This window comes from Lontra canadensis, unplaced genomic scaffold (assembly GCF_010015895.1).
Source record: "Lontra canadensis isolate GAN:19392208 unplaced genomic scaffold, GSC_riverotter_1.0 scaffold228, whole genome shotgun sequence".
Taxonomy (NCBI): domain Eukaryota; kingdom Metazoa; phylum Chordata; class Mammalia; order Carnivora; family Mustelidae; genus Lontra; species Lontra canadensis.
This window is the reverse complement of record NW_022631222.1, coordinates 247,749-272,439: the sequence shown is the minus strand read 5'-3', so window position 1 is coordinate 272,439 and position 24,691 is coordinate 247,749. Positions and strand designations below refer to the sequence as shown.

Here is a 24,691-nt window from a genome sequence, read left to right as displayed (position 1 = left end):
GGAGGAAGCACGGACTGGGCAGCCTGTCGCGGAAGCTCCCGGCTAGAAACAGACTGGAAAATTCCGCCAGGACTCTCGGGCTCAGCAGTCGCGGGGAGCAGCGGACCCCTGCAAGACCGAGCTCTTCGTGCTAAGGGTCTGTGGGCTCGGGCCCAAGCAGAGGATGCCGAGGCCAGGTCCCCCGGGAACCCCAGGGTAGACAACACCCTAATCTGCCTACATAGACGACCTCCTGACCCCCCGAATCCGTTCTGCGCCCGGGGTGGTAGTGCGGGAAGTCCCGGACCAGGCCTGTGCAAAGCTGGCTGACCGGGGAAAAGCGGTGGGAGAGACGTGCCCCCGCCGAGGCTATTCTCCGAGCAGACCGCCCGGTGCGTGGACCACCGACGGCCTGCGGAGACGGAGGGGGGTGGCCGTGCTCAACTTAAAGACACCCCGCAAGCACCGGCCCTACGTGCGTCTTTCAGGGAGAGGCGCGTCACTCTGCTCTCTCGTCACAGGGGGGCCCCGGCTTTCGAGAGCCGGCAGAAGGGCTGCCCTTTCCCGGGGTGGGGCAGCGGCCGCGGCAAGACGGGCGGAGTGACCCCGGACAGGCGACCCTGGCCTCACCTTGGGGTCGCGCTCGTAGTAGTGCTGCTGCGTGCGGATCCAGCGGCCCACCAGGTGGTCCCGCACCGTGTGCGCCAGTGCGAAGAAGTAGTCGCGCGGCGTGGCCACGTTGCGGTCCTTGACCAGCGTGAAGTGCAGGTGCCGATTGAAGCTCTTCCGCACCTCGGCCACGTCGCCCAGCCCCGCGATGCCTCGCACACTGATCTGCTTCCGCTTCTCGCTGTCTGTCAGCGGCTTCGCCATCGCGCCGGCCAAGGAGGAGGCAGACGAGATGCCGAGCGGGGAGAACACGCGGACACAGAGGATGCTTCGGAGGCTCTGGAGCCGGGCACTGCGGCAAGGCGGCTGGCATGGGCCGCGCCTGCGCGGTGTGCCGGGGCGGGGCCGAGAGGCGAGGAGGGGCGGGGCTACATAGGGGCGGGACGCTAGTGAGTCGGGGCCTCAGGAGACGCGGGTGGTTCAAGAGGCGGGGCCTCCAGAGCGGCATCGCAGGGTCCAGGGTCCAGGCTTTAGGCCTCTGACGGTGGCAGGGGCGTGCTGTTTCACAGGTGGGGAAGATGAAGTGATTTACCCACGTCAACCAAGAGCGGGGTCTGACCCCAGATGTCCAAGCCCGGCCGGAGGCGGGGAGACCGGAGGAGCCGGAGGACTCGGAAAGAGCGTCGATCCCGCCCTGCCTGCCCCCAGTGCCACATGGGGATGGAATACTCTGTTTTTCGTGGCTTTCGGGATTTGGGGGCCGGCGTCCCTCGCCCGGCCAGGGCTCCGCGCTGCCCCAGCTGGGAGCGCCCTGGGTGCTGGGGTGATGCCGAGGCCTGGGAAATCGGAAGGGAAACCGGTGCATGTTAAAAACGCACTCACCAACGCCTGGTGGGCTCAGTCTCCCGAACTGGAGGCGGAGTGGCTCTGAAAACGACAGCTACTAACGTAAAACTGCTCATACTGATAAATGCCAGCCTGCCTGCGACCCTCAGCGTGGGCTGACACACAAGGCTTGGGAACAGGAGATAGCATTCCCCAGGGGAACTGCCGCCCTGAAATGTCACAACAACCCCTCTGAGGAACAACCGCTACTTACTCACTGAGAAACCGGATTCCCTAAATCACTGGCCTTCACTTTGCCCTTCAGATTACTTCAGGAAGAAGGAAACACCGCACTCTGGGCAAGGATCTGGGTAATGTGATGCAGGCTCCTCCATCCCACCCACGAGGCAGCCCCAGATAAGGGGTATCTGGACACAGACTCCCACATCTGCTTAACACGGGGGGTGGCAGTGGTTTCCCAAGGGAACTGCACCTGGTGCCTTGCATACAGCTCTGCTCTGCTCTGCTCTGAGCTTCTGCTTCATGGGAGTTTCACCTTGACCTCTGCCTTTTCTTTTCCTTTGTTCCCTGGATGCCCACGTCCCACTGCCTGTAGTTACTTCACTGCGGTGGATCAGTAGCCCGGTTTTGTGCCACTGCAGGTTTGCACTTGGTGGTCTCACACTGATGGGCTGCATAGATTCCCCACTTACATGGAGGTCAAATTTGCCTGCAGAAGATGCCATGAAAGTAGATGCAGGAGTTTTCTTGTGTGATACTTCAAGTAATCTTCTTACCTGGACTCTCTCCTATATGCATACTTCTTGGAGGACAATAAATGTGGAATTAATTGCAGCCTGGCTGCAATAAATTGCAGGCAGGCTGGCATTTCTCCAGGTGGTCACTAATATAACTGGAATGGCTAATGAACCCCATGGTCATCTCAGCCATTTTCAGATAAGTAATTTTTAGATAGTTTTAAGTGTTATGAAGAAAAGCACATTAAGCAGCCAGGAGATGATATCTGAATTGAGACAAAAAAAAAAAATTAATGAGTAAAGAATCTGGGGGAGAAGGAACTACAGAGGTCCTGAGGTGGGCACCCACTTGGACAGTTCACAGAACAGCAAGTCCAGTGCAGGTGGAGCAAAGAGGGCAGCTGAGGGGTACCAGAATATGTCAGCCCCAAAATGCCTCTTTGGTCCATAGACTGTTTTGAGCTAAAGGCTTCTGAGAAAACAGCAAAAGCAGGAAAACTCTAAAAATAGGGTGCAAATTTTCCCTTTGTAGAGGAAATTTACATTTAAAAGGGCACTTCCATTCTTAGAAATCTTTCCGCTCCTAACAGGTGTGACTATAAAACATTCCTAAACAACTTTCATTTACCATATTTCTGGTCACCTTCCCATAACTTGCCTTCCTAGCTAGGACCCCCAAACCCTCTCTGTTGTTTTAGTCTAGAATGATATTTAAACTCAAATTCTAACCACCACTAAGAGTTGCTCGTCTCTGGGTACTCTTGGGTGTTTGTGTGATGCACATGTTAATAAGCTTATGTTTGTTCTTCTCTTGTTAATCTGTCTTTGGCCAGCCAAATTTATAGGGCCCCACATGGAGAACTTGAGATAGGTAGCAGAAAAGATTTATTCCTCCCCAAGACAACCAAGGGGTACATTCAGACTGGAGGTGGGGAGCCAGGTCAGGCTTGATGAAGAATCCGGATCTTCCTACAGAGCTGTAGGGCTTCTGAACAGATAAATTGGAAAGAAAGTGGGCTCAGCTTTGCCCCTCCAAGGAAAGGACTGTTTTTTTGGCAATCTGGTCTCAGCTATGACTGGGCCAGAGCACCTCCTCTCCTAATGGGAGAGGATTGTGAGGCCAGTCAGGCCACCTTGTAACGTCCAGTTCTCTATTTTTAGGAGAACATTTTAAATATTCATTTACTAAGAAGTGATGGATATTGATCTAGGTTCAGTTATTTTTCGAAAAAAAAAACAAAAACATTTTATTTATTTGACATAGAAAGAGCAAGTGAGAGAGAGGGAGAGCAAGCACAAGCAGGGGGAACGGCAGGCAGGGAGAAAAGCAGGCTCCCTACCAAGCAAGGAGCCCAATGCAGGGCTCGATCCCAGGACCTGATCGATTGATCATGATCTGAGTCGAATGCAGATGTTTAACCAGCTGAGCCACCCAGGCACCCCTGGGTTCAATTACTTTTGTAGTGAGCTGTTCTGTATTGCGGAAGATAGATTACCTTTAAAGTTCTTTAAAACAGGTATTTCAGACTGTCTATAGCTAGTTCTCTGCCTTGAAAACAGACAAAAGATGTCTTGTGTGTGGAATGAAATGCTGTGGGAGTTAGAAGAAATTGGGTGTGGAAAACAGACCCTTGTGGTCTGCTTCAACTTCTTGAGTGTTTCATTGATCACAAAGGTCCATTAAATGTTGGTTACGTGAGTGACTTGGAAACTCTGCCAGCCTTGTTGGGACTATACAAGCTAAGGGTAAAGACTGCCTGGCACTCTGAGAAACAAACTGAGGGTTTTGTAGGGGAGGAGGGTGAGGGATTAGGAGAGCCGGGTGGTGGGTATTAAGGAGAGCACATATTGCATGGAGCACTGGATGTGTTGCATAAACAATGAATCTTGGAACACTGAAAAAATAAAATTTAATTTAAAAAAAAGAGAGAGAGGGAGACTGCCTGGGACCCCAGCAACACCCTGGCCAATCTGTGAGGGTCAATTAAGTATTGCAAATGAGCCACAGACCTGGCCTTTCAGGAAATGGGAGACAAACAATAAATGCAGAGGTCCATAATTGTAAACCTCAGTAGAAATAAGACCATCAGCTAGAATGATATTGTGGAATTGGGGATCTCCCTTCACTGGGGTATGTAACAGATACTCATAATGACATTAATGTATTGTAACACATTGATGTCAAAAATCTATGGGGCACCTGGGTGGCTCAGTCAGTTAAGCATCTGACTTTGGTTCAGGTCATGATCTCAGGGTGCTGGGATCAAGCCTCCTTCAGGCTCCTTGCTCAGTGGGGAGTCTACTTATCATTCTGTCTCTGCAGCTCCCCATACTTGTGCTCTCTCTGTCTCTCTCAGATAAATAAATAAAATCTTAAAAAAAAAAAAAAAAAGAATGTTCAACTGACTGAGTCACCCAGGTGCCAGGGTCTTTAATCCATTTTATTATTATTTTTTTAAATCCATTTTAAATTTAGTTTTGTGTGTGGTATAAAAAAAGAATTTCATGCTTTTGCATATAGCTTTCTGGTCCTAAGGTCTGCTACTTCTTAAGTGATTGTGAAGTAGGGTCTAAAGCCAGCAAGAGTCAGTTTAGGAGGTCCCCCTTACCCAAAAGACCCTCTCCCCTGGAAAGGTGGCACAAACAGGGGCTGGCAAGGGACAGGGTGGTGAACATGCTAATGACAGGAAGCTAGTTACACTCTAGGGCCATTGCCCTGGTGTCCTCCAAGCCAGAAATATTCCCCAACGTTGATAGGCTTGAACTGGACAAGCCCTTGCAGTTTTAAGATTAGATTGGAATTGAATACTGGATGGGCTTCCTGCTGTACCAGAGTAAGCTGGGGGACAGCAGTTCACCCATGGGGACAGGGTAGAAGGGCCAGGCGTGAGGAGAGTCTGACATGCACACCTGCACCCCACAACTCCTGCTCATTCAAGGTCAGACCCCCAGGAAGAAATCAGCCCTTAGAGGTTCAGGGTCCTCAGTATCACTCCTGTCCCTTAGCACAGACCTCATAGGAACGCAAAGGAAAGGAAGGTTCTAGTACACAGGCAGGCCTGGTTTTTGCACTGCCTGTCTCTGCAGAGAATATTTAAGCTCACAGTGAGGAAGTCTGGCTCAGCTCAGCTTGAATTAATGTAAAATGAGGGATAACAGCTACCTGTGGAAGTCACCCTGGAAAACAAGTGTCTTTGTGAATCCATGCACAGCCCAGGGGGAGGGTGGGGAGGAGTTGGACTCGAGGTGGGGCTGAGCCGGGCCTGTGCTCCTCAGGCTGCAGGAGGAGGCCCCTGGTCTGTGGCACCTGCTCCTCTGGCACAGGAGCTTCCCAAAGTCTCTGGCACTCCTAACACCTGCTGTGCACAGCTCAGGCTGTGCATCTGCTCCACACCCACAGAAGACACAAAGAAGGGGCTGAAAGGAGACCGGGGTCCAGCCCAAGGGGAATTTTAGGATGCTTTCCGCGGGAGGAGCTGTGTAAAAACTCCTTAAGAGGACAAGGTAAAGGGCTCCATTATTCATTCCTTAAGCCTCCTTGAGTCCAGTGGACTCATTGTCAGGTGGAGGCATGCCCCCAGGAGGCCCACTTCACCTGAGTAACAGTTATAGCAGGCCCCTGGCCCCTGCTTCCTGGGAGGTACACAAGAGTGTCAGAAGGCAGGTGCTAGGGGCACCTGGGCGGTTCAGTCAGTTAAGCATCTGACTCTTGATACCAGCTCAGGTCTTGATCTCAGGGTTGTAAGTTCAAGCCTTGCACGGGGCTCCATGCTTGGCATGGAGCTCACTTAAAAAAGGGGGGGGGCAGGTTCTGATTCAGCAGGTATGGGGTGTGGCTGCAGTCTGCATTTCAAACAAGCCCCCATGTTCTGGGAGCACACCTTAGGAGTTGAGGCCTTACGGGATAATCACAGCTCAGAGTTTTTAATTATAGAAATTAGTAGAAAGGGGTTTTGAAGAATCATGATTTCCCACACTCCCTGCCACTGTCCTCACCAGGGAGGGAGGGAGAGTAATTCCTCAAGGTGGCTGGGCTGGATGGAAGTGTCCCTCCATTACATCTACCTATCTCTGCTGACTTGGAATTTCCAGACTGTGCTGTGACTCTGAGTGAGCTTACCTGGGGCTGTTAGGGACAACCAGTGCCTTTTGGGGGATGGGTGTATGCCACACCATAAATACATCAAATTGTTTTCTTTCTTTTTCTTTTTTTTTTCTTCCAACACAGGGTTTGAACTCACGATCCTGAGATCAAGACCTGAGCTAAAATCAAGAGTCAGACACCTAACTGACTGAGCCACCCGGGCATGCCCATCAAATTGTTTCTTAATTGGCATCTCCTACAACTTGCTATATGACGATTTCCTGCCATCTCCTGACCCCTGGATGAATGAATTAGCTGAATTTTTCAATGTGCAGAGCTGAGGATAAGGTCTGGACCTGTGGTCCACACTCCTGCTGGTATCTGTCCTTCCCTCCATGCCATGACAATGTCTCAGCACCCCTCTCCTCTTGCTCCTCCTCCTACCCAAAGCCAGGGTTACCTAGTTCCTGCCTGCAGACCCTGGGCTTGAGGACCGACCCCTTGCTTACTCTTACCAGCAACTCAGGTCCACACCCATTAACATCACTGCTGGTGTTCCGCAAGGCCGAGTCCCTAGCTCGGCCCTGCTCCCACTGACCCTGATCTCATCTTGGCCTCTGTAGTTTCTGTATCAGTAAGAACACTTACAGGTTGATACATTGAAAAACTGGTAGTATTCCTTTTTTTTAAGTTTATTTATTTATGTAATCTCTACACCCAACGTGGGGCTCGAACTCATAACCCCAAGATCGAGAGTCACAGTGCTCTTCTGACTGAGCCTGCTAGGTGTCCTGGTAGTTTTCCTGAAAGTTAAACAAACACCTGCCTTGGAACAAGCTATTTTAGTCCAAAGAAAATACCCAACAGAAATGGGGTGTCTGGGTGGCTCGGTTGGGTTGAACAGCTGCCTTTGGCTCAGGTCATGATCCCAGGGTCCTGAGATTGAGCCCTGCATTGGGCTCCCTGCTTGGCAGGGAGCCTGCTTCTCCCTCTCCATCTGCCTGCCTCTCTGCCTACTTGTACTCTGTATCTCTCTGTCAAATAAACAAATAAAATCTTAAAAAAAAAAAAAAAGAATACATATGCCGACCCAAACGCATGCACAAAAATGTTTGTAACAGCCCTAATCAAAACAGTTCAAACTGGAAACCATGCAAATATCCATTAACACTGGATAAATACATTGCAGCATATTCCTACAGCTGAACAGTCTACAGTGGCGAGAGTGATCAGCTCCAGCCAGGAACGGGGGCGAATAATGCTGGGTGAGAGCACTGGCACTAGAGCACATCCAGTAAGATTCCATTTACATGATGTTCTAGGACAGACAATTCTCTAGGACATCAGCCTTAAGATTGGTGATTGAGTTTGAGGGGTGGACACCACTGGGGATGACGTGAGTCTGTGGGGTCTGGGAAAACTATTGCAGTATGGTGTGAATAAGTGCAAAAGTTCACCTTGTGCACACTAGGAGCCAGTCCCATGTGGAGAGCATCTGTGGGTATGGTGAACACCACAGACTGGGGGCAGGGCCTGGGGGTTCATACGTGCAGCCCCTGGCCTTCCACCATCTTCCTCCCCAGCTTATCCTGTTTCCTCCCTCCACAACCAATGGACCAATGGGGCTCCAGATCCTTTTTTAGGCCAGTGGCTTTCTGCCTACTTCTAGACCAGGTGCCAACACCACAAAGGGCCATGGGCATCTTCTCCCCCAAGCTCCCAAGGGCTGTCTCAGGAACTGGTCCTCCAAGAAATCTGGGGCCTCTAGCCACTTTGTTCTCTGCGGGTCTAGCCTCCTTTCACCCATCCTCGGCTGCTCTTTAAGTCCTCCTGCTGGGATTCCTGTTGTAGTTTCCTAATGTGTTCCCTTTCCTCTCAAACACTCCCCAGAACTGTCCTACACAGGCTGCAGAATTGAACACTCCTTCAGGGAAAGGCTGAGCCCAACACTGCTCTTATAAACCGCAACCCCAACTGGGCAAGATTCCTAAGCCAGTCTCAGCCACTCCCTGGCAGGGCTCTGGGCAGGCATGGGGCTGGCCCAGAGGGGGATCTGATGTGCAGGAAGGAGCTGGGGGGCACCTGACTGCAGTGGATGGGCATTCTGGCGTATCTGATTCCAAAGGAATCAGGCAGGAGTGGGAGCGTCAGAACCGAGGTGAGGGTGGGGAGGAGCCCCAGAACTATGGAGCACAGGGCTGCCTGTGTTGCTGTGAAGGCCTGTGAGGAACCTTCCCCTTCTGGTTCTTGTACCACTGCCTCTTTCAGCCCTTCCCTGAGAGGGAGGCACCCAGCCCCTTGATCTCATGGAGTCCCTTCCTGGAGGAGTCGGATGTCGCCACTCTCCCTGATGGGTACTGGGCCCTCGGTGAAGCTCCTGCCTGGCTTAGGGCTGCACTTGAACCGGCCACTTCTGCTTAACCTAGGGCGGGTCCTCAGCCCTTACATGGCCCTCAAGCTAGGAATACCTTTTATGTTTTTAAATGACAAAAATGACCAAAAAATTAAAGAATTCTAATTCTCGATATATGGACATGACATGAAATTCAAATTTCAGCATCTGTAAATCAAGTTTGGCTGGAACACAGCTGCAGCCATTCTTTCACATTCTGTCTAAGAATGGCTTTCACACTTCCACAGCAGAGCTGAGCAAAAGGGACAGAGGCCACATGGCTGCAGAGCCTGAAGTATTTACTATCTGCGCTTAACAGAAAGAGGTTGCTGCCCCCAACCTGGAGTGTGTCCCCAGCACTGCCTCACATGTGTGGGCTCCACAAGTGGACACTGAATAAAGTAGTTCCCAGTGGATCTGCGTGCAGCATGGCAGCCAAGGTGGATTGGGGGGTGGAAGAGGCAGCTGGCCCCAGCAGGACTCTTGAACCTTCTTTCTTTTTTTTTTTTTTTAAGATTTTTATTTATTTACTTGAGAGAGAGAGAGAGAGTGAGTGAGCATGAGAGGGGAGCAGACTCCCCATGGAGCTGGGAGCCTGAGGCACCTGATCCGGGGACTCCGGGATCATGACCTGAGCTGAAGGCAGTTGCTTAACCAACTGAGCCAACCAGGCACCTTTGAGGCTTCTTTAAAATTCATCATATCACATCAAGGAAATGAATGGTCAAACCACAGCGGGGTACCAGAACTCACCGGCTAGAATGGTTAGCATTAAAATGACTGGTGAAAGTACTGACTGTGGGTGAGGATGTGAAGCACTGCTAGTGGGAGTGTAAATGGTAATTCACATTGGAAAATGGTTTGGCAGGTTCTTAAAGTTAAACATACACTTACCATATGACCCAACCATTCCACTTATAGGTTCAGGCATACCTCAAAGATACTGTAGGTTTGGTTCCAGACCACAATAAAGCGAATACTGCAATAAGATAAGTCAAATGAATTGTTTGGTTTCCCAGTGCAAATAAAATGCATATACAAGTTATGCTTGGACACCTACGTGGCTCCATCAGTTGGTTAAGCATCTGCCTTCAGCTCAGATCATGATCCTGGGGGCTATCCTGGGACTGAGGCCCACATGGGCCTCCCTGTACAGTGGGGAGTCTGCTTCTCCCTCTGCCCCTCCTCCTGCTTGTGCTCTCTCTCAAATAAACAAATGAAATCTTAAAAAAAAAAAAAAAAAGTTATGCTCACAGGGGTGCCTGGGCGGTGCAATCAGTTAAGAGTCCAACTCTTGGTTTCCGCTCAGGTCATGATCTCACAGTTGTGAGATTGAGCCCCGCATTGGGCTCTGGGCTCATTGCAGAGTCTGCTTGAGATTCTCCTTCTCCCTCTGCCCTTCCCGCTTATGGATGCTCCCTCCCTCAAATAAATCAATCTTAAAAAAAAAAAAAAAAGTTATGCTTAGGGATCTGGGGCGGCTCAGTCATTAAGCATCTGCCTTCAGCTCACATCATGATCCCAAAGTCCTGGGATCGAGCCCTGCACCGGGCTCCCTGCTCAGCAGGAAGCCTGCTTCTCTCCCTCTCACTCCTCCTGTTTGTGTTTCCTCTCTTGCTGTCTCTCTCTCTGTCCAATAAATAAATAAAATCTTAAATAAAAAAGTCATGCTTACACTAGTCTATTAAGTATTATGTCTAAAAATAAAAAAATCAGAGCCATTATTGGAGCTGTCAGTGACTCAGAATCACTGATCACAGAGCACCCTAACAAATTTGATAATGAAAAAAGTCTGAATTATTTCAAGAATTACCAAAATGTGATATAGAGACACAGAGTGAGCAAATGCTGTTGGAAAAATGGGACCAACAGATTTGCTCAATGCAGGGTTGTCACAACCCTTCAATTTGTAAAAAACAAAACCAAAAAATATTACCTGTGAAGTGCAATAAAGTTTGCTTTGCACAATAAAATGAAGTATGCTTGTATTCATTCAAAAGAAATAAAAACATGTCCACAAACCAAATTGTGCAAAAATGTTCACAGAAGTCTTATCATTAAAGCCCTAAACGGGAAACAGTACAGGTGACTGTCAACAGGAAGAGGAGGAAACAGGTGGAGTATATGGAAATAATGGACTCCTACTCAACAATAAAAATGAATAAACTGCTGACCCGCATGTTGATACCTCACCCACACTCACCCACACACATGCTGAGCCGAAAGCCAGACATACAAAAGAGCACATACTGTAGGATTCCATTCATATGAAATTCCAGAACTGGCAAAAGTATGGTGCTGTGATGGAAATCAGAACTGTAGTTACCAGGGGCCAAGGGTGAGGGGACTGTCTCAGGACTTTCTGGGCCAATAGAATAGGGGTATGTGCCTCGTGTATTTGCCAAAACCATTTGAACTGTATAGTTAAGATCTGTATACCCTATTATATGAAAATACCTCAGCAAAAATAGTCTTAAAAAAATTCACTAGAAGTAAAAGCTAAAACAATCTTCAGTTCCAAACACAGGCAGCCTTTTGCAAATCCAGGCCTGTAGGAAGCAGTACCAAATTCCTTCTAAGATTCATTTTCTGCAGAGGAATTCCAGATGAAGCTCTGAGCCAACTGTGAAGGCTCCATGCAACAGGAAGTGAAGGAAGCCTTCTTGAAAGAAAACCTATTTGCCTTGCTGACAGTTTAACCTCACTGTTTGGCTTGGGTGGAGTCCTGGCCAGGCACTCCCACTGAGTAAACAAGAGGATTATTAGCTCCACTCGGAAATCTGGAGGGTGGGAAGGGAAGGTCTGTGTCCCTATTCTCAGGGGTTTCCAATTCTCCTGTTTTCTTTCAACCGTTCATTATTCAGTAGGCAATAGAGAGCCCCTCCCCAGGAGCTCAGAACTTAAAGGACCCAGGGGTTTAACAGGAAGGAGCAGACCTGAACCCTCCCCAGGGATGGGATTTTCTCTTAGCTCACAGGTTCAAGGGCTGTCCATGAGACTGGAAAAAGTCTCAGGGTTGCCTTTCCATTTTGATTCCCTTTGTTCTGCAAACGGCTTTGAGTTTGATGTAGCCCCCACTTGTTTACTTTGCTTTTGTTGCCTTTGCTTTTGGATTCAGGCCCATAAGATTATGGCTAAGGCTGATGCCAAGGAGCTGACCACCTAGTTTTCTCCTGGGAGTTTTATGGTCTCGGGTCTTTTGAGTTAATTTTTGTGTATGGTGAAAGAAAATGATCTACTTTCATTCTTTTGCGTGTGGCTGTCCAGTTACCCCAATAGCATTTATTGAAGAGACTATCCTTTCTCCACTGTATACTCTTGTTTCCTTTGTCATAGATTAATTGACCATATAATTGTGGGTTTATTTCTGGGCTCTCTATCCTGTTCCATTGATCTTTGTGTCTGTTTTTGTGTCAGTACCATATCATGTGTGAAACAGAGGCAAAAGAATGAATTAAATTTCCTTCCTACTCACAGCCCATCGACAAATCCTTGAAACAGGTAGAGTGACCTTCCTCTGGGAGCTCAGCTGCTTTGATGTTCATGTTAAAGGAAAAAGCAATCTTAGCTTGACTCCCTCCCCCCCACCCAGAATCCTGTAAGTCTACTTTAACATATACATTCCTTTGGAAACCTCCTTTATCTCTACCTGCACCCCCCAAGATACATGTTAGCAACCATACTCTCCAAGCATATGGCCCACCGATACCATCTGAAGGGTCTCAAGACTGAGGGTTTACTAAACAATAATAAATGACTTTTTCCTAACAATAACTAGCCCCCTCAGGATCCTGGAAACCTTGTTTCCAAAATACCTTGGAGGCTTGGGCTATTCCTATCCTCCTCTCAACTTGAAAGTATATAATCAGCCACTCCTCATGACCCCAGTGCAGTCCTTCCTGCGCAGGGGTCCTGTTCTTGTGCCTTAATAAAACCACCTTTTAGCACTGAAGATGTCTCAAGAATTTTTTTTTGGCTGTTCGCTCTGAACCCCACCACTTCAAACCACATCACCACACTGTTTTGATTATTACAGCTTTGTAGTAGTTTGAAATCAGGGCTTTGTACTTTAACTTTGTTCTTCTTTCCCAAGATTACTTTGATTTTTTGGGATCTTTCGTGTTTCCATACTAATGAGGATTGTTTTTTTCTGTGAGGAATTTTGATAGGTATTGCATTGAATCTGTACATTGATTTGGATATATGGACATTTTAACAATATTAATTATTTTGACCCATAAACATGGAATACCTTTCCATTTATTTGTGTTTTCTTCGATTTCTTTCACCAGTGTCTTATAATTTTCTGTGTACAGGTTTTCCAAAAGCTTTTGCACAGCAAAGGGAATCATCAACAACACAAAAAGGCAATCTACCGAATGAGAGAAAGTATTTGTGAATCATATCTGATAAGGAGTTAATATCCAAAATATATAAAGAAATCCTACAACTCAATAGCAAAAAAGAAATAATCCAATTAAAAGATGTGTAAAGGATCTGAATTGACATTTTCCCAAAGACATCCAGATGGCCAACAGACACATTAAAAGGTGCTCAACATCACTCATCATCAGGAAAATGCAAATCAAAACCACAATGAGATATCACCTCACACCTGTCAGAATGGCTATTGTCAAAAAGAGAAGAAATAGTGAGTTTAGGAGAGAATGTGGAGAAAAAAGAACCCTTGTGCACTGTTGGTAGGAATACGAACTGGTGCAGCCAGTGTGGAAAACAGTGTGGAGGTTCCTTAAAAAGTTAAAAATAAAACTACCAGATGATCCAGCAATTCTACTTTATTTACTGAATAAAACAGTGACATTAACTCAAAAAGATATATACACCCCCATATTCACTGCATTATTTACAATAGACAAGAGATGGCAACGAACTAAGTGTTCATCAATGGATGAACGGATAAAGAAGATGTGGTGTATGTGTCTGTGTGTATCTTCTAATGGAATATTATTCAGCCATAAAAGCATGGACTCTTGTCACTGTGACAATGTGGATGGACCTTGAGGGCATTATGCCAAGTAAGACAAAGACAAGTAAGACAAAGAAAGTAAGACAAGTAAGACAAAGAAGTAAGACAAAGAAAGACAAATACTGTATGACCTCACTTATATGTAGAATCTAAAAACAAACAACAACAACAACAAAAAAACCAGAAACAAACAAAAAAAGAAGCCCAAGCCCACAGATACAGAAAATGGATATGTGGTTGTCAGAGGCAGGGGGCACGGGGTGGGCAAAATGGAAGAGGATGGTCAAAAAATTACAAAATAATCAGATCCTGGGGATGTCATATACAACATGGTGACTATAGTTAATAATACTGTATTGTTTATTTGAAAGTCGCTGAGAATAAATCTTAAAAGTTCTCATCACAAGAAAAAAAATGTTTAAAAAATTCTAGCTATGTATGGTGACAGATCATAACCAGACTTAGTGTGATCATTTTGCAATGTGTACAAATATGACACCATTATGTTGCACACCAGAAACTCACATCATGTTACATGTCAGTTATACCCACTTAGGGGAAACTGCTGTCTCAGGTTTTTGCCCTTTTGGAGTTCCCATCTCCATTTTTAATTTATTTTTATTGTTTATTTATTTTTTAGAGAAGGGGAGAGATGGCTGTGGAAGGGTAGAGCAAAAGAGTGGGAAAGAGAGAAACCCAAGCAGGATTACACACCCAGCATGGAGCCCTATACAGGGCTTGATCTCACAACCCTGAGACCATGACCTGAAAATTATGAGTTGGATGCTCAACTAACTGAGCCACCCAGTTGCCCCTCCAGTCCTCATTTCTTGAAGTGCTGTATTAAGATATAATTTATACACCACAGTCACCCATTTAAAGTGCATGATTCAGTGGTCTTTAGTATATCTGCAGACATGCACACCCATCAAGATAATCATTTAGAACCTTCCTATCACCTCCCCAAAACCCTGTATCCAGACCACTCAGCAGCTACTTCCAATTCTCTCCCCCTCACCCCAGCTCCAGGCAACCACCAATCTGCTTGCTGTACTATCGAGTTGCCTGTTCTGGACATCGTATACAGAATCATGTAACATGAGATCTCTGTGTCTGGCTTCTTTCACTGACTAGCTTAATGTTTTCAAGTTTCATCCATGATGCAGCAGATGTCAGTACTTCACTCACTTTTACTGGCAAATAATGTTTCAGTGTATGGGGAGTCCTTAAAATCTCTTCATCCCCAGCAAGCTGAAAACCCTGGTTTACATTCCCACTTCTCCTTGTTGCTTTAGGACAAGCCCTGTGGCCTTCTAAACTTTGGCATTTTTATTTGCAAAACCACCTGATCCTTAGCTGACCTCCAGATGAATCTGGGAAACCTTGAGGCTGCTTTTTTCAGCACCTCACACCTTGGAAGCTGTTTGGAGCCATCCCACTGCCATGTGTTCCACACCATAAACGTGACTCTGGCGCTCTTCTGACCTTGAGCAGCTTCTCAAGGCAGGACGCCATATAGGGGGATGTCTGCTCTGCACTATGTAAATCCGGAGACCGACATGCAGATTTACAGAGCTGCACTTAAGCTCTTAGGCAGAAACCTTTATCCACCAATCAATAACACAGAAAAGTAGGATCAGGCTGTCAAAATGAAAAAGGGACACTTAGGCCCAGTTAGTTTTAATTTCTTTTGACTGTATATCTACGTTTCTAAATATTACAAAACAAATTATTACCGTGATAATTGATTCTTTAGCAGGGAGACCTGCTTTTGATAAACAGCTTTGTGCAAGGCCTGATGTGAGGAGGAAGAATTCTTCTTTTAACACCTTTGACTTTGCATGCAATATGGCACACTGGTTTGGAAGTCTCTAGATCTGGGTCTGAGTGGTGCCATTCACTCCTCACTAACCTTGAGCTCCTTGGGGCCCCCTGATAAGTACCTGCTCATGGGTGCCACAACGATGCAATCACTCACACCTGATGCACAGTAAAGCACTCCACAACAAAGGCCACTGTCATTATCTCAATTCAAATTCAGGGACATTACATGCAAGTACGCTTACCTGGTCATGATGTTCAAGATCATTTTCTAGGCGAATCCAAAGATCTTGGGTATGAAGAGGCCTTGCTGGTGCCTGATTCCGACCTCTTATCTGGGCAGGAATCCCTTTTTGAGCTCCCTTGTGTGCTGACAGGGCAGCGATGCACATGGCTAAGACCCTGTCTTTTAGGACATCTTTCCTTGTTAAGACAGAAATCTGAAAACAGTTCCCTGTAACTTGTGCCCACGTATCTGAGCTCTGGCCTCTGCAGCAACACAGGCAAGGCCAGGGTTTCACAATCCTCATAGTAATGAAGATGCTGTCAGGGTCCCATCCACCCTAAAGCCTCTCTTTCCAGGACTGCACAGGTGATTTGTAACAGGAAACAGATTTGGCCTTCATTCCTGCTCCTAGCTCACAGCTCCCCAAACCTTTGGGGTTAAGCGTTAAGAGTAATGGGAGCATCTTTGTTGTAATACTTGGGTCTTTTGTCCCAGGTTCCATTCAACACAGCTCATTCAACCATATCTGAATTTATGTTAATGAGGTGATTTATGGAGAGCCCCTGGGGAACAAAGTGTGGGGGACAGTTGCCAAGGGGAAGAAGCCATGTAATCAGAAAGTTGGCACTTTCAGGGGCGTCTGGGTGTCTCAGTCAGCTGAGTGTCCAACTCTTGGTTTCAGCTCAGATCACGATCTCATGGGTTGTGAGATCAAGCCCAGTGTCCAGCTCCATGCTCAGTGGGGAGTCTGCCTCCCTCACGCCATACACACGCTCTCTCTAAAATAAATAAATATATCTTAACAACAACAACAACAACAACAACAACAACAACAACAAGAAGGATGGAATTTTCAGCCTCTTCTATCCCTGACTTCTGGGAGGGAAGAAGGGCTGGAGATTGGCCTTATCACCAACAGCCAATTATTTAATCAAGCCCACATAATAAAACCTCTATAAAAATCCCAAGTAGGAGTTTGGAGAGCTTCTGGTTTTTGTTCTAAGATTTTAAGTAACCTACACCCAATGGGGGGCTGGAATTTACAACCCTGAGATTACTAGTTGCATGCTCTTCCAGCAGGGCAGGGCCTGCCAGGCTCCCCAATTCTGGTTTAATTAACACATATAGGTGCTAGGAGGGTGGCATGCCCAAAGAGGACATGGAAGCTCCAGACTCCTGCCTCCATGTCCTGCCCTGTGTCTCTTCCAGCGAACTGTTCATTTGTATCCACTGTAATGAATCAACAATAGTAAGTAAATTTTTCTTCTGAATTCTGTGAGCCTCTTTAGCAACTATGGAATCTGAGAAAGGAGTCATGGAAACCATGGACTTAGAGCCAGCTGGTCAGAAGCACAGGTGGCAAGCTGGATTTGTGCCTAGAGCCCAAAGTGGGGGTGGGGGTACCTGTGTGGTCTGCACCAACTGCAGGTAGACAGGGTCAGGCCACCCAGTTGGTGTCACAGCCCTGCTGCGCCTGGGGTAGACCCTGAATAACTAGTGTCAGAGGGAGGTATGGAGCACAGAGGACTGAGTGGGCAGCAGAGGAGGAGGGGGTTTTTCCTCCATGAGCATGAACTGACTGTCCCAGGGGCTTCAGTCATTCCTCATGCTTCATGCTCTCCAAACAAGTCATGAAAACAACCTTACTATGCTGCACGTGCAGTGTGGCTTCCTGGGGAGACTGTTCCTGACACTGCTAGGATTCCGCACACTTCTGAAAGAGCCTCAGTACTTTATATCCAGACTTGATTTTATCCAAAAATGGTATTATCCCAGTTTGAATATCACGTTTGCCTTCCAGTGACCCTGAAATGGTTCTAAAAATCAAATCTACCTTGAAACAATGAGTTGCTGTGCCTGAGGGCGTTCATAAGCATGCACTGGAAGTTCTTAAGGTAATAAAAAAAAAACCCACTACAACACTGTTTTGTTGACTTTTACAACTATCTCAGTGGAGAAGCCTTTCTAATTATGACACAAAACCTGGAAGTCATTGTAATAAAGTTGTATAAAAATATAAATACATAAAAATGGTAAAACTGTGCATTGAAGAAACACCATATAGTAAAAAAGTAATAACAAAATGAGGAAAAATTTGCAACACTTCTATCAGAATGGTTAATTTCCTTAATGTACAAAAATCTAAAACTAGTAAGAGAATGACCACAGTGTCTCAGAAAAATTGGTAGGGATAAGGACAGATGTTTCATTGAAAAGGAAATGCTCTTGGACATACAAACAAGATGAATTATGGGTGGCTCAGTCAGTTAAACATCTGCCTTCAGTTCAGGTCATGATCCCAGGGTGCTGGGATCCCACATCAGGCTCCTTGTGCAGTGGGGAGCCTGCTTCTCCCTCTGCCTGCCCTTCTCTCTCTCTCTGCCCGCTTCTCTCTGACAAATAAGCAAAATCTTAGAAAAAATGAATTAGGTCAGTGTTTTCTACCCTCCAGTAAGGTAGAGTTAACAGTGTTGGCTGTAGATTTATTGGTGAGGAGGGCTCAGGAAGCTGGCACAGAAGCTGCCAGTGGAACTAAAGGGAAAACTGACAACACAGCCATAATTTAAAACACTTCAGCCCTTGGATCTGGCACTGTCAGAAGGGCTCATGCACAGGGATGTGGGACTGGAAACCACCTGATGCCATGGGGTCTTGTTAGCCAGATGTAGGACTGCCACTAACCACTGCCAAGACAGAGGCAACTCAGCGTGCACTGATAATGCAGCTGTTCTGAGAACAGGAAGGTGCAGGACATGTGGGCAGGAGGTAGTGTGTGCGGTGTGCCAGGAAGATCTGAGCACACAGATGCACATGTTTTCTGTGAGGTGGGGCACAGCAGAGGTGATGACATCCTTACCGTACCCCTAGTTTGCATGCTTTAAATGTTTGGATATGCGTTATATAGCTACTTTAAAAAAAAAAACAAGAGCCTACCTTATAATCACAAAAGACAGAGCAAAATGACTTGCATACTTTGCTGGGCCTAAAAATATTCCAGGACTTATATGGTGATCTTTTGGGAGACTTCCAGTTGTTTCAATTTTTTCAGATGTGAGATCACTAACCTAGAAATGGACCAAATAAATTTTCACTTTTACCTTCATGCATATTTGATTCCTGGCCTCTGGAGTTCTTTAAATATTTAAAACTGTTAGATATTATGGAAGGAAAAGGCTGGGGAGACCCAGGCAGGGGTGATGAGGTGCTGGAGGCTGGATTTTCCTGCCCTTGTCAAGGGAAGGATTTGTAGCCCAAAGGTGGCTTTTTATTTAGGGGAAGCACCTTTCCTGCTTTGTTTTCTTCTGCTCCTGTCACATGTACACCTCTGGACCTCTGCCCCAGGGTTTAAGTTTTGGGGAAACCACTGGGCAGAGGGTGGTTACCCTTATTTTTTCAGTGGTTTTTGTCCAGGGTAGGGGGGTATTTCTCTCCAGTCTTCTGGAACTGGGGCAGTGATGATCAGACCACCAGATTAGGACCCTCAGAAAAGGGGAGAACTGCTCCCCTGGCACGTCCCGTGGGCACAGCACTTCCTCAACATCAAAGAAGGTTTTAGGCTTGGACTCCTCCCTGCCTCTGCCTGTGGGAACTGGGAACAAAGGGCTTTTAGAGGTGAGGAGTTAAACCAATCTTCTGCAGCATTCTGCAGAACCCTTTTCCCAACGAGCCTCCACTCGTGGGCTCATTTGGCAGTCATGTCCATCATGGTCCTGCTGTGGCCCTGGGTGGTCAAGGGGCCAGACCCTGTGCTCCTGCCCAGTCTTTTCCTGGGATGCGACACATTTCCAGCTGTCCCAGATTAGAGCCAGGTTCACATTGAACACACCATGTAGCAGGTGCTGCAGGTCGCAGGCCTAGGGAGGAGGGGAACTCTGTTGGGAAGACAAGCAGCTCCCCTGGAACAGCCTGGGCCTCCACAGAGCCTGCCACCACGGGGACACAGGAGTGCCTGAGAGTGGCCGCCATGTGTCTTGTGGTCGTCTCCTCAAAAGGCACACTGAGGAGACCTAATGTGCCACCTGTCACCCAGCCTGGGCAATTCTTTGTTCCAGCTACAGTAAACAGGGACCTCAGGGGCCTTCCCACCAGTGCTGGGGTAGATGAACACTGCCGACACTCACTGAGAGGAGTCGCCAGGCCAGAAACCCTTGTAAACCCTTTATTTTGAGTGAAACACATAATGTTTAGCTTATTCCACATACCATACATGTACCACAGGAACAACTGTGATCCAGGGGACCAGATCTCACAGATCTTGCACCCCAATGTACAGTCTGGGCCAGTGCCCTGTGGAGCTCCCAGTGTCCTGTGGATGGGCCTGGCCCCACACCCCACCACAGCCAGAAGGCAGTTCCAGGGACAGCAGCTCCAGGGACTGCAGCCTGCCTGACCCACAGGGGACTGGTATGTGTCTTCAACACTGCTCAGCTGCAAATGGCTCACGGTAGCGATACATCCACTGGGGCTCAGAACACAACTGCTACACAAACACTCAGCACCACACGATGGAGACATCACTCACACAGCACAGCCATAGATATTGCAAGCAGTTCACACTCACAATCAGACCTCCTCTGTAGGGCTGGGGCACAGCCCCTCTTCCCCCAGCCCCTCTTCCCATTCACAGGGCCAACTCTTATCAGCTCCAAGCCATCCAAGAACCTGAAAAAACAGACCTCTGGATGACCTCACACATCTACATCCAAGGAGGAGGCAAACACATTCAAGTCTGACAGAACCCCTGTCCCAGAGGGCATGGTGGTTGCCACCCAGCCCTCCCTGAGAGCAGCCAGGGAGCCTGTACAATCTCCCCACCGAGTCTCTAGGGAGAAGATGAAGGTCTGTCCTGGGCATGGGGGGAGGGACCAGACAGGGGCAGGGAGATAAAACAAGACTCTTATCACAGAAACACGTTACAACCACTCCATCCTGCAGAGAGGGACAGGTCGGGGATGGTGTGGCTGCATCACCCTGGCCTTGTCATGTGTCCTTTGCCCTATCTGGTTCACTGTCCACCTGGAGCCAAGGCAAGAGACACTGGGCCTGGGTCACACTACAGCCCTCTGCCCATCCAGGGGCAACTCTGCAAGGCCAAAGGGAGAGTAGCAGGTTCTTCCCAACATGTCAAGGGGTTCCACAAAGGTCTATTCTCATGAAGGTCTGTTCTCATGGAGACGGAGCCACTTCTGTGAGGTTGGCCAGGGCGGCTTGGCCGCTATAAGGCTGGACTCTTCTGTCTGCTCAGGGAGTCGATGTAATGAAAAATGGCCCCCAGAGCCCAGCTGGTCTCAACATTGTTGATTTTCCGAGTCAGCTTGAAAACACAAAGGGAGGGGCAGAGTGGGCATGGTTGGGAGGCTGGAAGCAGTACCCCCAGCCCTTATGGCCATAAAGGGCAAAAGGGGTAATCTAGAGACAGTCCTTACCTTCAGCACTTTGTTCTCTGGGAAGCCAAACTCTTGGAGCAGCAGGCTGATGTAGGTGAGGTCCATGCACAGAAAGGGGTTGCCCTGCAGCCGGGTCTCTGCCGTCCGGCACACTGGGGGTGAGAGAGCCCTTTCCCAGATTCCAGGTGGGGGCACGGGGGGCAGGGCTTGGGCAGACTGGCTCTACACACTCCAGGTGCCCACCCTATGCTAGGCTCTGTGCTGGCCCCAGGTCCTCACTGGTTTAGACAAGACTACAGCCTATAGCAAGAAGGTGATTCACCAAGAGTACACCAAAAGGTAGGATATCAAGGCGAACCAGCCTCCACTGGGCCTGGCCTCCAAGACCAAGAAGGACTTGTATGTCTTGTTTTAGCATCAGGAGCTGAAGGCCACAGTCTCACAGGGCAGAGCCCTGCACCTGTGACTCTGGACACTTTTTCCAGGTGTGAATTTGGGCTTTCTGGGGAATGTAAACACAAAAAAAACTGTCTCAGAACATTCTATTCTTATTCTTGAAGCCGATGAACAAACCCACCAACAGATTTCCCAAAATTCCACTCAGAACCTTTTCCTGTTAAAGAGTCATGGATACCAGGTGTCCATGGGATAAACCCATAAGTGATAAGAAAGCTTAAAAAAAAAAGCCACTTGGGGGGAGTGGGGGAGAAAGGACTTTCTATAGAGAAACAAATGAAGTTTAACTCTTTTGATCTGTAATTGGGAACAGCACTGAAGAGCGGAATATTTATAGCCAGCCTTCATTTCATACCCCATCCGGCAGGATTGTGATGGACAAAGGAGAGGAAGGGGTCAGCCACCTGTAAATTCAAGGGGAAGAGCTCTTCACCCCCCATAAGCTGGGTCTACTGTGACAATTGTGAATTTGCTGGACACTTTCAGGGGAGATCCCTGTGACAATCACCTGAGCTACAGTGAAGAGATGTCAGAAAAAGTGAAATCCAGGGAGCCCATTCCTAACAACCCTAGAACTAGAACTATGCACTTTCAGAGTGAAGGACACTGAGGCTCCCCCTCCCTCTGCTGTGGTCACATAGGATGAGGCAGACAGTGGTCTGGGCCCACAGGACAGGGACCCCCCAAGTACCCTCTCATACTTCTGAAAACACGTTAGGCTGGCTCAATCAGGAACCAAACCTGGAACTTCCAGTACTGCCTCACAAGTACCAAGCTGCACCTGCCACATGGTGGGGCAGGGTTCCTGCCTCCCACCCTGGCCCTTCTCAGCTGGCAGGGAAACCGCTACTCACCATACTTGGCCGCGATATCAAAGTCTCCTACGACGAGGCTGCCACCCTTTTCTGCATCTGTTAGACAAGACCAAGCACCTGGTCTGCACCAGCATCTCTGAACCAGAGATGCCACCAAGGCCCTGAGGCTGGCACCCGTGAGAGGATGACATGGGGTGGAGAGTCCAGGCTGGCAAGCAGGGCAGTAGCCCCACATGCACTGGTCAGGTGTCTGAAGTGATGTGGCTGGGGGGTGGGCAACTGTTCCGTGCAAGACCACAAGGGGATGATTAGCAGTCACGGGTCTTCGAGGCTCCCTCACAGGAAGGTCACCAGGAGCCCTGGGCCCAACAGACTGAGAAATCTCTTCATTTTAAGTTAAAAAAACAAAAGCACAGAATCAGAGATGTTTCCATGAGCTGTGGCCGTGAGTTCAGCAATGGTATTCTGGGTATCAATTTTCTGAATGTGGGGAAAAAAGTTCTATAAAAAAAAAAGCCAAGAAGTGGTTTGTCAGGTCTTAGATCAAATGGGCAGAGCCTTTACAGGGCTCTCAAAAGAGAGTGGCCCTAGGCCTTTGTGACATTCCCAGGGAAGTAGGCATGAAAGCTGTGTCCCCCCAAATCTTACAAATGGCAACTGTTTCTTCATTGCACACAAGAACCTCTACATTTGATAGAGGGTTCTCGAGCTGTCCCACACATTTACGTTTTGTATGAGGCAACTTCTCAGTGAGCTGACTTTTCCTTGACTTTGGGCATTTGCTCAGTCAGCAAATAGCATCACTGAAGATGGACTCCATTTCTTAAAACAGACCCAAGCAGCTCTTTCAGAGCAATGTGTGACCACAAAAGGGAGTTGGAAGAGCTTTCTGAACAGCCCAGCGCCTCCTGAGGTCACTCTGGGATAGTGTCAGTCACTTAATGGAAGGGCAATCTAAAGGCAAGGTGAGGGGCCCCAAATTGATGAGGTGATACTGCGGAGGGGTCCTTTTGAGCTAGCCTGAAAGGGTGGAACCCCAATACACTGCAGGCCAGGTTTGCATGTAGTAGACCCTGAGCATTGTGATGTCCATAGCTGGTGGCACAACCAGGAGAGTACAGATCAACGAACTGCTGCTCCAGTTATGGGAAGCCCACAGGGGCCCTCAGGCCCAAGAGACCAAGTAGCTACAGGACCAGCTACTGGGAGGCACCCCAGGGACCTTGCTCTGTGCCAGAGAGACCCGGGCCCAAGCAAGGCATGACAAAGTCACCTTCTACCTGGACTACCCACTCCTGGCTGGATGCGTTGCACACTGGGCCCGAACAGCAGGTGGCTCAGTGAGCCTTGAGATACCACAGGGCCCATAAGCTCCTAAGGGTGGTCTGTGGAGTGGGCTGACCCCTCCCCATGCCAGCCTGGGTGCTATATGGAAAAGATGGCCATGTGACCATGTCACAAAGGGCTCCCTCAGCCAGAAACCTGGGGCCAGGCAGGAACGACTAAGGGTCAGTTACATAGGTAGGTCAGTTCTGCCTTAGAACAGAACAACTTGACAGCAATTAACTGTTCCTGCACTGACAATGTAACTTTACTAAGTGGCTCAAAGACCTGATTTATTTATAAAATGGGAGCTTACTACTTCCTATATGGATGACAAGACACTCCTCTATTTCTGTTACTGTGAGAGTGACTGATAACATGATTACTCTTTGCTGTGGGCTCTCTGTCCAGAGAATCTACACCTCAGCCCTACCCTTACCTATGAGGCCTACATTTGCAGCAAGGTCGTAATAGTAGGAAAAAGCATAAAAATCCACATCCTTCACTTCTTCCGTTCTGTGCACTTTGTTTCGAAGGATTTCCAATACTCTGCTGGCACATAGCTCATGGAGGTTCACCGCTGGGGCGAAAGAAAAGCACAAAGACAATGGTTAGGGGGCTCAGCGCCTGGGCCACACAACCCCCGAGGCCCTTCCCAATGACTTGAGACCTGGACCTGGAGGGTGAAGCGGGACAAGAAGCCTGCATGGCACCTGGGTCTGGGTGCTCATCAACACCACCCATGCCAATAGGAACCTTACAGGAGCCATGGCACTGCAGGCTCAGATCAAGGGAGAGAAACCCAAAGTATGAAGGTCGCTAGAGATAGCATGGCCCTCAAGCCTGGAGGACACCAGCCTCCAGCTGGGCACAGGTAGCTGTCCTGACATTAGCCCAGTGGGTTCAGGTTCACACCGTTTATTTTCCGCTGTCCCTTGCTGAGCTCTAAACATGCAGGGCCTTACTCTGTCCCATCAGTCACTTCGGAGGTGCGGCCTACAACCTCCTTACGTCAAAGATGAGAAAACA

At 48.2% G+C, this 24,691-nt stretch overlaps 2 protein-coding genes across 16 annotated transcripts in view; both read right to left on the bottom strand.

The window, feature by feature from the left end:
- The window catches only part of PYGB (glycogen phosphorylase B), a 57,190-nt gene extending 56,278 nt beyond the window's left edge, over positions 1-912 (bottom strand). Inside the window, exon 1 of the mRNA XM_032849408.1 lies at positions 610-912. Coding sequence (XP_032705299.1) covers positions 610-852 — 243 coding nt within the window. The 5' untranslated portion in view covers positions 853-912. The remainder of the gene's footprint in view (positions 1-609) is intronic.
- Positions 913-20,286: 19,374 nt separating this feature from the next.
- Positions 20,287-24,691, bottom strand: part of ENTPD6 (ectonucleoside triphosphate diphosphohydrolase 6) — a 47,956-nt gene continuing 43,551 nt past the window's right edge. For 13 of the 15 annotated variants that reach the window (XM_032849424.1, XM_032849415.1, XM_032849419.1 and 10 more), the window contains 4 exons: positions 24,102-24,242; positions 22,379-22,435; positions 21,108-21,220; positions 20,287-20,995 (listed from right to left, as the gene is read on the bottom strand). In XM_032849424.1, the coding sequence (XP_032705315.1) occupies positions 20,897-20,995; positions 21,108-21,220; positions 22,379-22,435; positions 24,102-24,242 (410 nt within the window). In that variant the 3' untranslated portion in view covers positions 20,287-20,896. Of the gene's footprint in view, positions 20,996-21,107; positions 21,221-21,250; positions 21,929-22,378; positions 22,436-24,101; positions 24,243-24,691 lie in introns of those variants that run through there. The other 2 variants (XM_032849414.1, XM_032849420.1) reach the window with 2 other exon arrangements.